The sequence below is a fragment of the Hetaerina americana genome, unplaced genomic scaffold, assembly GCF_022747635.1.
Source record: "Hetaerina americana unplaced genomic scaffold, ioHetAmer1.1.p SCAF_1, whole genome shotgun sequence".
NCBI lineage: Eukaryota > Metazoa > Arthropoda > Insecta > Odonata > Calopterygidae > Hetaerina > Hetaerina americana.
Window position 1 is genome coordinate 117,492,307 of NW_027286069.1, and position 13,266 is coordinate 117,505,572.

Below are 13,266 nucleotides of genomic sequence, written 5' to 3' on the forward strand. Positions count from 1 at the left end.
TGCGGGGGCTAACGTACTGGCTTCCCACCCTGAGGGCGCGGGTTCAAATCCCGGCGGTGTTGAATATTTTTCAGAGGTATCTCGATCCCTACTTGAGGTGCTTTGTGGAGGGTACTTTGAGTGAGTACGCCGTCCGTCGGATGGGACGTTAAACTGCGGACCTCTTGGCGCCTTTCGTAAAGAGTAGGCTAATGCCGACGCCGGGTTTCTCTCCACCCTTCATCCTTTCCTGTCCATCCCCTATGGCGCAAATGACCTTAGCTGTCGGTCGCCTCCCCTCAAAACTACTACTACTACTGAGTCATAAAAAACTATAATTCATTCAAGTATTTATTAATCTTGTCTTCATATCTTTACTCAAAATACCCATCCATCATCATATTAAAAGTCTCTTCACCGAATGCAATTCTTCTATCAAAGACCTAACCATTTGGCCAATCTTCTTATAAAATACAGGGTGGGGCAGAATGGACTCATTAGTTTCAAAATATCACTGAAGAGCACGCAGGTAATTTAGCGGAGTGGGAGTGGTGGCATTAGCTGGGTGAAACAATGCCATTTTCAGCAGTCACCATGCAGTGGTCTGGTGAGCTTTGTCATAGTGATCGAGGCTTTGTCATAGAGACGTTTTTTAAAAAGAATAATAGTTTGGTGGCACCGCAGTGAGCTTATCGTAGGTGGTTTGGTTTGACTTGTCATGACAGAATTCCTGGTGCTAAAACCATTAGGATATGGATTACTAGTGTACAGACGACAGGATCTGCACTTTCTAGAAAACCAGCTGGGCGACCTCAAAGTGTGCAGACACCCGTAAACATTGTGGCAGTGAGAGCGTGTGGCAATGACTTCCTTTGCAAACTTCACCCAACACCTCTCCATAGCCCCAAAGTGTTAGTTTGGTGCGCTGTGTCCTCCACATGCATTATCGGACATTATTCTTTTGAATCTTGAGGTTTAACTGTAAGTGTGAACTAAGTGCGCTACTGTGAGATGCTGAAGAACTTTTTACTCCCCAAAATGGAAGAGTATGATGAGGAATATGACACAGAAGCCTTTTGGTTTCAACGGGATGGTGCCATGGCTCATACCGCTTGTCGTTCATAACAAATCCTGCAAGAACAATTTCCCAGCCGACCGACCTCCTTATGAGGGGATGTTCCATGGCCCCCTCGCTCCCCATAGGATTTGAGCCCATGTGATTTGTTTCTTAGAGGATATCTCGAAGCAGGGGTTCACAAAGTTTGACCAAGGACCTTGAAAGCTCTTAAGGTGGCAATTACAAATGTCATCGCTGGAATAACCCAAGATCGGCTGAGAAGAGTTTTCAAAAACTTCTTGGTTGTTTTTTTTTACAATTCACCTGTAAAATCAGAAAGTCCATTCTGCCCCAACCAGTACTTATAAATAGAACAACTGCTTCATCTATTTTATTTTGTTTCCCACACGTTTAAAGTTTATCTTCCCCTGCCAATTTCTTGAGAAATACATTACTTTCTTCATCTTATGGCTAATTCTCATGTCATACCTGTCACAAATATTCTCTCATGTGCCGGGCAATGATTATAATCCTTTGGCTACCTGGCTAATCAAAGTTTGATCATCCAGAAATCTGAACGATTTAATGAGTTTTTACTCCCAACTATTTTTACTCCAACCTTTAACACTTCCTACGCATCTTTGGCCATTTCTTTCACATCGTTGAAAATGGGCAGCTAGATGCTCTGGCTAACAATGGCCATTTTGACTCTCCATCTGCTGTCAACAGTCTGAAACATATGCTGGTTTTGGATTGGTCATCCATCCTATCAGTCCACTTCTAATTCTACAGAATACTTATTAATTATACACTATTGAATGCCTTCTCAAAATACATGATGGCCACAAATACAATATGCTCTATACATATCTTTACCAGTGGCTTTTTTCTTGCTGAGGCACAAATCACACTCATCCCCTTTCTAAATCCAAACATCAACTCCTAAGCATCCATTTCCTCTTTTCTCCATCATTTTTGTTCATAAACCCCAGTACTAACTTTGCTGGATACAAAATCATATTTATGGCCCTATAATCCTGCTGATACACTTCTCTTTTTTGGGAAGGGAATCAATGCTCATCTAATCAAGGCTCTTGGCTAATTCCTTCAACATAAATACTACCGGAGACCCCATTTCGACTTTTCCATTCACATTTTCCTACACTCTTTGAGTCGTTTTTTTAAGGGATGACATCTATCCCCACAGCCTTCTCCTTTTTCATTTCTCTTTGTGCCTTTCCTATCTTGCACTCAAATATTCCTGGTCCAAAGCTATTTACATTAATATCATATTCCTTCTACGCATCTAAACCAAATCAGATACAACCTCTGCCATTTAACTTTCTGTGAATTCATTTTTCAAGACTCTCTTCTTTTATGATTGATATACGTGGTCTGTGCAATAAATGCGCCAACTGGTGCCACCTGGGGGCCATGACGAGGACTATAACCCCGCCTACTATTGTGGCGCTAGTTGCCTGAGACCCAATGAGCCATCTGTGCTTGGCGGATTGTCGAGCTGTGGGTATGATGCCGGTTATGTTATAGTTTCTCTTGTCCTTGTTTTTGCTGTCAAAAATGGAAATCCACGAAATCACCAAGCAACGAATATACATCAAGATTTTTGGTGAATTGCAGTAAAAGTTATCAAGAAATTACTGAAATATTGACAGCTATTTACGGTGAGAACGCCCTGAAGAAAACATCCATTTTCAAGAGGATTCAATAAAAAAATCAAGAAAAAGCCGATTGAAAATCAGTCGTGTTCCTGGTTTTCTTCAATATCGAAGGTGTTGTTCATCATGAATTTCTCCCCGAAGGACAAACAGTAAATGTTGAGTTCTACCTTACAGTTCTCAAGCGTTTGAGAGATGGCCCGTGACCAAATTTGACTCCAGGCGGTGGATTGATCCTTTGCCATGACAATGCACCTACCTGCACATTCAGCATTTATTGTTTGCCAGTTTCTGGCAAAAAATTCAATCACCATCCTTGATCACCCTCCTTATTTGCCAGATCTCGCCCCGTGCAACTTTTTCCTATTCCCAAAATACAAAAATGTGATGAGGGGACATCACTGGGAAGATATGGAAGACACAATAAAGCAAGACACGACGAGAAAACTAAAAAAGCCTAACTGCCGAGGACTTCCAAGGGTGCTTTAAACAGTGCATGAAAAGAAGAAGGAATAAGTGGATAGCAACAAATGGAGAGTACTTTGAACAGGGGACAAAATGGATGTGGACTAAATTGTGCAAAATAAAGTTTTTATGGCCTCAGTTTGCGTATTTATTGGACAGACCTCGTATTTCCTATTGACTCACTAATAGTATGAACAAGGTTCCCTTTCTTTATTTCTGATAGTTCCTTTCACCTTTCAGTGCCCATATTTCCCTCTCTCGGTCAATTATCTATATTTTCACATTGCTCTTTCCATCACTTTCCTTTACCTTATTAGTTTCTCACCTCAGCTTACTGTTTAGCTCTTTTTATTTCCTCCCATATATTCTGGGTCTATGGCCTTCCATTTCTTCTCTCATTCATCTTCCTAAGCATATCTTTTGTCATACTTATCTTCCTATAGCTTGATTTGCATTTTTCTTTTTTAATATAATCTCATGTTTCTTTTACAGTAACCATCCTCTTCCGTCCCCTTAGATTTGTGTCAACCACTTGCCTTCATATTCCTCCCATTTTGCCTCAGTCAAGACTTCTTGATTCTATTTTCCGACATATTTCTCCTCTTTCTTTCCCGTCAATTTATCATTACACTTCATGAACACTGAATGCTTTTTATAGCATTGTTACTTGCAATCAATGCTCTCTGCATTGATTACAAGTAACAAGATTAATTACTCGAGACTGAACCAAGGGCATAAGAGAAAGAGGCATTTCTTCCATCAATGCATACTTACAGGATCGCCTCCAGAAGCAAATGATATGGTTGGCATTTCATGGTTTGCAATTACTTTTCCAGTTTCAAGTAATGTTAACTTGAGACAAGTACTTGTAATCAGGAGGTTAACATTGGAGCCTGCATTCTCCATTATTGGCCTGTCCCCAATTATGCGCTGGATCTTCCTGTCCACCTACAATGAGACAATAATGCATGTGAAAACAGAGCAATCATTCTATACTTACGTACACTCTATACTTAGAGAGCATAATTTGACTAATTTCAATGTAATTATTAAAACATAAGTCATTTTGAGATAATCACCTTTCTCTTCTTATCAGCTGTTTTCAGGCCAGCCTCTTCACATACCCTGTTTATACATTCCCTAAAAAAGTTATAGCATTGACATTAGAGTAATTTAAAAAAAAATCAAAACCTTTTTTGTTTTGTAAGAAATTACATTCAGTTTTTTTCAGAAATTACATTCAGTTCAAACAGATAATCAATGTCACGAGGCCACCGTGGCCAGATTCCAGATAATTTAAAAGGTTCCCCTGGCATTTAAAATGGAGAAATAATACGTTTCAATTTGGCTTTTGAATTTTCAATTTGACTTATCTCAGGAGACAATGTCTCCATTAAACTAGGCAAAATGCAAAAGTGGTATATTGCATTGACCTGGTCTAGAGTCCCCTCTATCTCCAAAGTGTTCAACATAAAAATTTTAAGTTGACGGAATCCATTTCAAATTCAAAGAGAGTCCATTTCAGTCAACTGGCTGAATTGCATGCAAGAAGTAATGGAGAAAACCACTCACTTAGCTATTTGAGAACGTGTATCAAAATCAAGAATCTTCATTGACGTATTCACCTCTAAACAGCCAATGTACTGAGGAGAAGAAGAAGAAGTCATTAGTGCAAAGGTTTTCATGGGGAATGCACAAAGACTGAAAGAATAGCACTGACATTATTCAAATGGTTCAAAAATGGTCCGCTGTCCTCCCTCTTACCATGAATTTTTATGATTTTCCACAATATGACAGCAATAATCACTCTAATTACTTATGTCACACTTTTGAGAAAACTGAGAACTTACTGAATCAAGCGACTCAATGAAAATAGTGGTGTGATTACCTCTGTTTCAATGAAAAAAATTTGTTCCGGTTAAAAAGCGAGCTTTTTAACCTTTGTTTTAATAGCACTCAACCTGAATGATGATTGAAATGCTCATTTAACATGCATATACATAAATATTATTGAATTAAAGCCTATGACAAACTAATTAGGGAGCACAACATAAAAGGTTTTTTCGGTAAAAGGGAATTATCAGGGGCAATGGGCAATCACTGCAATGAGGTAACACTGGGTATCACTGCAATGGGTATCACTGCAATGAGGTAACTCAATGCAGTGACTGTTTTTTAGTTTTGGTACAAGAGAACTTCAATACAGACACCAAAGAATTCTATGATAAAATTAACGTTGCTAGGTATAACTTGGCGGAACCACTGCACTGCTGAAGAAAGCAAAACAAACATTATTCATTGAGTTCCACAAAATGCATTTTATCAATAGCGCCCCACTGGTTTCACCGACAACGGTGTCCTCGTGCACACATGCATCAACTAACGATGCCGTGATCGGCAAAAACCTCCGAACAGTTAAAAAAAAATTACATTTTGTTGAACTCTATTAAAGTTTACTACACGTTCTTCAATAAAAATGCCATGTTAAAAAACTTCAACACTTTCTAGTCAAGCTACAGTTTGTTTTCACTAAAATACCTGTTATACGCTAATCAGTTTTGGCTTACATGGAAGGTCTGACGTTTTGTCTATCTTTCAGCAAGATTACCAAAACTAAAAATATAAGAACTAAGGAAGCATTAAAATTAAAGGCTTTAAACGTTTCAATAAACAGATTATTGCCCATTATCTTACACATTTTACAAATAGCTGCTCAGTAAATTTCCTCAATATTACAGCAAAGAAGTTGACATGAATATCGAAGATATCAAAAATGATTTCACAATGGAGACAACATTCACCATCAGCATGATTGCCCAAATTTTATCTCTGAAATCATACTCACTGTGGTTTTTAGCATGAAGCAATGTGTTTAAAAGCAGGTTGTTTGAGAGAAGGCACATCAAACTAGGGAAATTCAGGTCATGTTGGACATGACACAGGGCAAAACCATCATTAAACACAACCAATAAAAAATGAAAATTTCATGCATAAAAATGAAAAAGGTATGTAGTTGCATACGTTGTTATGCTTAGACATGAGACTAATTCATGAATGAATCATTCTAATACATGAATATTGTGGATTTTTGCAACTCCTTGAACGAGGGGTTACACTCCCAACTTGTGCCATGAATTCTCATACAAATGATGCAAAGATGTAATTTTGGGTATTTGCACCCAACTCCACAAGAACTCCATCGCACAGTTTTTTGACATCTGCACATGCCATTGGAAATTCACCACATTTTTACTCTGCAGCAGGAATAGGAACACTTTGGTACTCACACACAATTCACACCCAAACAGCACCATTAAAGAGAGAGAGGGTGTGGGTGGAGGCAGGGGCTCGGACTTACCCTGACTGCGTAGCTGACCCCTTCCTTGGCAATAGTCCTGTCAGGATGGAGCCAGCCCCGCGCCGGTTTGTTCACGAACCCCCCACCCCCGGAGGCGGAGGGAGCGGGGGGCGGCTGCGATCCCCCGGCCCCCACCGGGGGCGCCGCCGGGCCGGACCCGTCCGGATACCGGGGCATCCCTGCGTAGACCACGGCACCGGGGCAGGAGACGACGAGATGCAGCGGGTCGCCGTTGGTCACCGAGAGGGGGCACGCGTCGCAGTGGGGGAACGCGTGGTGCGGCAACGAAGGCGCCCTTACCGGCGCCACCCGCCTAAGCGCCTCCTCGCCGCACTCCGACGGCCGCACCCGGAACTTGTGGTTCCTCTCGAGTGAGCGCCAGCCGCTTCCGCTGTTGCCGTTGAAGGCGGGAGGTGCGCAGGGCGAGGAGGCCAGCACCACGGCGGCGGTGGCCGCTCCCGGCGTGGCCGGGTACACCCGGAAGTTGCTGGCCCTCTCGAGGGAGCGGGAGCGGCGGGCGAACCTCTTGCGGAAGGCCTCGGCGTCCTCGGACGAGTCGGCGGACGACGGCGGCAGCAGGTGGTGCTGCTGGTGGTGGTGTTGGTGCGAGGAGGGGGGGATGAGGAGCAGGGAGGGGCGGCCGACGGGCAGGAAGATGTGGTCCTCGGAGCCGTTCTTGAAGAGCCGCTGCAGGGGGTGGCCGGGTTTGTGGTGGTGTGCGGCCGCGGCGGGGGTGGGGTTGACGGCGAACCGCTGGAGGCTGTTGTCCGACTTGGATCGCCCGCCGAGCCTCTTGGCCCTAGCCGCCTCGCTCCGGACGCGGTACCGCCTCAGACACTTGGGGACCAGCAGCCCGCTCGAGGACTTGCTGCTGCTTCCTGGAAGGAGGAGAGGGAGGCCCGGTGGTCGATCACGCGAACGCCCTACTACGAGGATTTCATCTGGATGGCGCACTGCTTTCGAGGCGAACCATCCCCTCTTTCCCGCCATGCGACACGGACCCGATAACGGGGTCGAGCGGTTTATTCGGATAAATGCGATCTGGAAACCGTTTCTCACAAACCACAATCGATGCATTTTGCCAAGCAAAGTTGATTTGCAAGTCCTCTGAAAAATTCTATACATGATATAAAAATTCGAAGTCTGTATGCTGTGTAATGAAGGAAGATATTGAGGCGCGGAGCCATTTATTAACGCCAACAGCAGACTCCGTACGGGTAAATTATTACTAAAAGGACTGGTAATCTGACTTGAGACTTTATGAGTTACACAACTTATGCCAACAAGTGACAAACAATTCTCGGGGAACAGGAAATTTGCAAAAAAAAGAGGGTTGCACTGGAATTTCTGTGAAATTGGGGAGGATTGGGAACCCCGGCTGACGCAACAGGGTTGTTCCAAAGAAAATGTGGAATTTGTAACTAACCACAGCGTCCAAAGGAACGATATGGAAATTCCCCGGGTTTTCCACGATTCCATCTCATAAATTTTCATATGTCGAGTGTAATTCCGCGAATGACATTGGAGGGCGACTCGGTTCAGTTTTTGTCACAAGCGTATCGCCATGTTTGTACGTATCTGATCGCACTCCTTGGGCTTAACTAATTGGAGGATGATTGATACAAGTTTATACTTCTGAAAAATAACATTTCATTACATCATTGACTGTCAAAAGCATAAAATGAAATTTTCAATATATAACTATCAAAATATTAATAATTTAACAAAAAAAACCGACGAATTAAGATTTCGTCAAATTCTATTTTGAAATTCCTTCACTTTACCTGACCAAACAAATAATCCCTAGCTTCCCTAGGATAAGTGTGGTCGCCCTTAGTCTTTTCTCCCAATTTAACGAGTAATAATAAACTATTTTCTTTTGCTCTCTCGGATCAGCTTTCCTTAAAAATATACGTACTATGCATAATTTTCATAGCAAATTCAACTGATAGTTGAATTCCTTGCTTGCAGGGGAGACAAAAGCGTCAACAATCGGAAATTCTCACAAAAAAATCCCCAGATATTGTAACTGAGCGTTGACTTTCTTTTCGCTATATTACCACACCTAACGAAAGGCTGCGGTGATATATTTAAAAGAAGGCCCGATCCATCCTCGTTCCATAAAGCCAACGTTGAAATCGCGTTTATATTATAAACGGTCGTGTATCCGAAAAAATGCAAAAAAAATATTATGAACAAGTTGGCATGGAGAACGATATTTAACAGCTGCCAAAGATAACATTTCCTGGGCTGTCAAGATAATCGTATGTGCTCTTTCACCAATTGGCAGACGTATATTAACAACGGTGGTCCTCAAATTGCCATTCACTAATCTCTCTTTAACGGTTCACAATTCGTCTTTGCTTATTACTATAATCTGAAAAGACTTACGTCTTATCCTTATTCCATCCTTCAGACTTCCTACAGCCCTAAATCCACGAATTTCGCAACCGTCTCCATCCTAAACGACACACGTAGACCACGACGGGCGAGGATCGCATTAAAGAACAAGTGCTGAACAAGAAAGAGAGCTCTTTGGTCTTAGAAAGAGAACTCTATGGTCGTTTTCAACATCCGGCGACCGCAAGTGTTAACTTCATCGGTCGAGTCAATGGCCACCCTTCAACTGAGAGGCATTTCTGGTATTGACACAGAGAGAGAGAGGCAGGCTTAATCCCCGCTACCATTGACTCATTGCCCTCCAACGTCCTCCACGAAGCAGGGCAATATAAAGATTTAATCGAAGTGCATTCAATGGAGCTTCGACGTATTAATATATAACATAAGATTCGCACAAATCCATGATTTTTGGGAGAATAGGGTGTGTAAAATTGACCGATCCACACGCAGTACAATTAGTATTATACCAATCATCAAACCTTAATACAAATAGTGCAACAATTTTAACAGTAATTCGCGTTCTTCCCTCGTCACCACCCCCGTTTTAGAAATGTCTCTCTTTTTATTGCCTTTTCATTTTTCCCGAGGCAAAGAAGTTCACGCCTTCTGCGCTCTTCAATTCTTTTCCATCTCCTTTCAGGGCGCTGCGAAAACATTTAAACTACCCCACCTGCTCAACAACTGCTCATACTTTAAAATAATTTTAATAATTCTCATAAACCTTTATTTCCTTGAACATCTCAATAACGTAATGAATAACTGATCGTAGCACTTTTCCAATCGATAAGCGGAAAACTTATTATTATATTATCAAGTGAAAATGTGCTTCGATCAGTTATTCATTACGTTCGACTTCCACCACATCACGCCTGAAGATACTTAATTTGATCTCAATAACGTCTTTCACTCACATTTCAGTGCGTTCACCCCTTCAATTGTAATCCTCGGTTGACTGGTTCACCGAGTTCTTAAACGTACTCTTTCAACTGTTATGACGCAATCCACATGCCGACAACCCTCTCACTCCCCCTCCCACGCTTCGGTGGGAAATAGCCATCTCGGCTGGGTCAATCCCGGGAATGAAAGTGCATTCGAATGCGCCAGGAACAGAGCCCGAAAAGGTTGAACGGGCTCTGTGAGCCCGTTCAATCTTTTTTTAAGTAGTCAAGGGCTATCAACCGTCGTAGTTCGTAATTGTCAGTGTGTTCGATATAATGGACCGACTCAGCACACCAACAGCACGCGTACCTATCAGGAAACAAATGAACGCCAATTTCCGTTAATCAAGGACGTCGGGCGATTGTTCCATTAAAGGCAGATGAGTGAATGAGTCGCCGGGTGAGTCAGAGGGCGGGGAAGGGGGAAACCCGGGGAGTCCGCTCGCTCCTAACGAATGGCGCCAGCGGACCCGGGGCTACGGCGCCCTTCGACAGTGAAGAAGGGCGACCGAGTGACGCGCCCGGAACAGCCTTTAGCATTCGCCGGTCTTGGGGGGCGAACCTGGTCCGTCAGCGTGGGATCCAGCACACTCCGCAGCGTTGGGATGCGAACAGGATGCACTGGTGCGAGATGAGTGAAGTGTGTGAGTTGCCATGGGCACCACGTCAGGGAAGAGAGAGTGATTGGTGTGGGTGAGAGGAGCGCTCGCGAGTGGGGGTCGACCGAGTGTATCGTCGCGGGTGAATGAGGTCGCAGGAATTCTCGCGCATTTAATCTTCAGAAACAGACAAGCCCTTACGAAACAATGCATGAACTTAAAACGGGAATATGCACGGGTGGAGTTGCATGGAAGAAATTAGTCAAAGGAAGTTTCATAACGTGAAGCCTTCTTTTATTCACCGTGTCAGCTCGGAGAGGGAACGGCGGGAAAGCCATCTACGTATGCTACGATGCTATCGCAACGTTGAAGGGTTGCTATATTTTCAGCCTATTAATGAGAAGACAGTAATTTATTGTTTAAAATGGCTTTGTTGTTTTTCGAAGTATTCTCCATGATGATCAACACACTTTTGCATGCACTCGAACCGATTTTCGCAACACTTTTTCCTCTCCGATTGAGGTACTTCCAAAACATGGTTTTTGAATGCATCGACGGCATCTTCAGGAGCTGATAAAAGTAGGTCACGCAATTTTCCCTTGATAAAAACGGGAATAAAAAGGTCATTTGGTGCTAAATCAGACCTGTACGGAGGATGACCCATCGATTCGATGTTTTGTCCGGTAAAATAGGTAGTTAGTTGTTTCAGCCGATTTGTGAGAGCTTGAATTGTCACGATGAAGAATGATCCTTCGTTGCCGCTTCTTTTTCCGTATTTCACCAAGCACTTCTGGCAAAAAAATGCTCGTGTACCATTCAGAAGTCACGGTTATTGATATACCAGTGGTACGATTGCCACATGTCCAGTTATTCCGATGGAACAGGCGGTCATTTGCTTCGATGTGCTTCGTGCACGAATCACTCTTGTCGGATCGGCTGGCTCTTGGCTCGTCTTGGAAGGCCCATACAGTGATTCGCTGTTTTGTTCCGGGCTCATACGTACAACGAAGCAGATAAACACACAAGTAGATTGACACTAACCAACGAAAGCTTTCATTCTTAGGTATTTTCTTATTTCACACATCGTGAATAACAACCAAGGGAGAAATGAGTGGGGTGCCAACTTCAACCATTAGTAATGCGAAGAGCGACCGGTGATGATGAAGACGAAGTACTAAAAGGTCTCCTGAACACCGTCTTGTACATGTACCAGGTTCCAACATTTCCTATTCCACTCGTATCACTAACATACCAACGTTAAATTCCTACTCAGCTATTCCCTCCGTAGTCTTAAACGTACTCTTGCCAATCCGTGGCCTCTTTGATTTTGTCTCTCTTGTTATATTTTTGCTTAAACTTACTTTCTCCAAACTAATATTTTCATTCAATTCATCTGCAGTTTATTTTCTATCTTTCGGATCCTGTTTTGTTATTATACGTGTATTATCGGAATTTTTCGTTTGAAATCAAAAGAAGAATCATTTCGCAATCATCGAAATCGCATTAAAGAACATATTTTGCGCAAAATTACGATTTATTGTCTCCCTTACAAAGTAATGAGACCGTTCATATTTTGCACAAAAAACGTACAGCTCCGTATTCTACTTTTTAAATTGAGATACCCAAAGCATTCTCATCCCATATCGTATTTCACGGTCACCGATGGCGAGACAAAAGGGCGTTTGAAGAGGAGCATACGTACCCAAGGGTGTTCCCACACCTGAACTCGTGGCACGCGAGGATAAGACGTGTTTGTTTCTTCGACCGTCCAATTTCGGCCCTTGGCTATGGGAATGGTAGCGAGCAAAGTTTAGAATCTCTAAAATGTCCAGGAATGCACTGGTACGCATGAAGTAACTCATGAACGGACATCTTTGTCGTGTGTCGTGCCATAGAAACCACAAATGTCGCTTAACGTGGTCTGCCTAAAAAATACGCGAACTGGTGCAATCTGGCGGCAATGGCGCGGACTATAGCCCCGTCCACTAGCGGCGCTAGTGGCCTGAGACCCAATGAGCCGCCTGTGCTTGGCGGATCGTCGGGCTGTGCGTATGATGCCAGTTAAATTAATTTCTATTGTCCTTGTTTTTAATGTTTGCCGAAAATGGAAATTAATGAAATCACGGAGCAACGAGTCAGCATCAAGTTTTTCGGTGAAAGACGGTAAAAGTTTTCAAGAAATTACTGAAATGTTGACAGCTGTTTACGGTGATAATGCTCTGAAGAAAACAACCGTTTGCAAGTGAATTAAGCGTTTTAAAGATAGCCGAAAAGACGCCACGGATGGTCCAAGGCCGGGACGACCTTCAACCACCCGCGTTGACGACAACATTGATCGTGTGCAGTCCCTTGTCCTTGCCGATAGTTGAAAAACTGTCCTAATGATAGCTGATTAACTGAATTTAGGAAAATGAAAAGTGCCAACTAATTTTTAGACTATCATAAACAAATGACGCGCACCCCAGATTATGCGCGCATCTGGAATCACACTAATAGGCAGACGGAAGGGAGAAGCACTCAAGCGAGTCCGCGAAATTCTCCTCCGTGACCTTTTTTTAATCGATCACACAAATGACGCGCCCCCTTTTATGTCCTCTGCACATCTGGAATATTACTTCCGGAAAGAGGGCGGGAATAGGGCCAGGTCAACACATCCAGCCAATGTCCACATCAAAAAATCCCAATTTCAGCGCTCACTAGCTCAACACGCCCACCAACCTTCCAGATACAATTATTAATAATTCAACAAACTGTACACGGCAGAGCTACCGATCCCGCGAAAAAAATTATTTAT

At 43.0% G+C, this 13,266-nt stretch overlaps 1 protein-coding gene across 2 annotated transcripts in view; it reads right to left on the bottom strand.

Moving 5' to 3' along the window:
• Positions 1-13,266, bottom strand: part of Shc (SHC-adaptor protein) — a 92,896-nt gene that overhangs the window by 24,536 nt on the left and 55,094 nt on the right. For both annotated transcript variants that reach the window (XM_071594627.1, XM_071594619.1), the window contains 4 exons: positions 6,536-7,413; positions 4,750-4,820; positions 4,257-4,317; positions 3,952-4,125 (listed from right to left, as the gene is read on the bottom strand). In XM_071594627.1, coding sequence (XP_071450728.1) covers positions 3,952-4,125; positions 4,257-4,317; positions 4,750-4,820; positions 6,536-7,413 — 1,184 coding nt within the window. The remainder of the gene's footprint in view (positions 1-3,951; positions 4,126-4,256; positions 4,318-4,749; positions 4,821-6,535; positions 7,414-13,266) is intronic.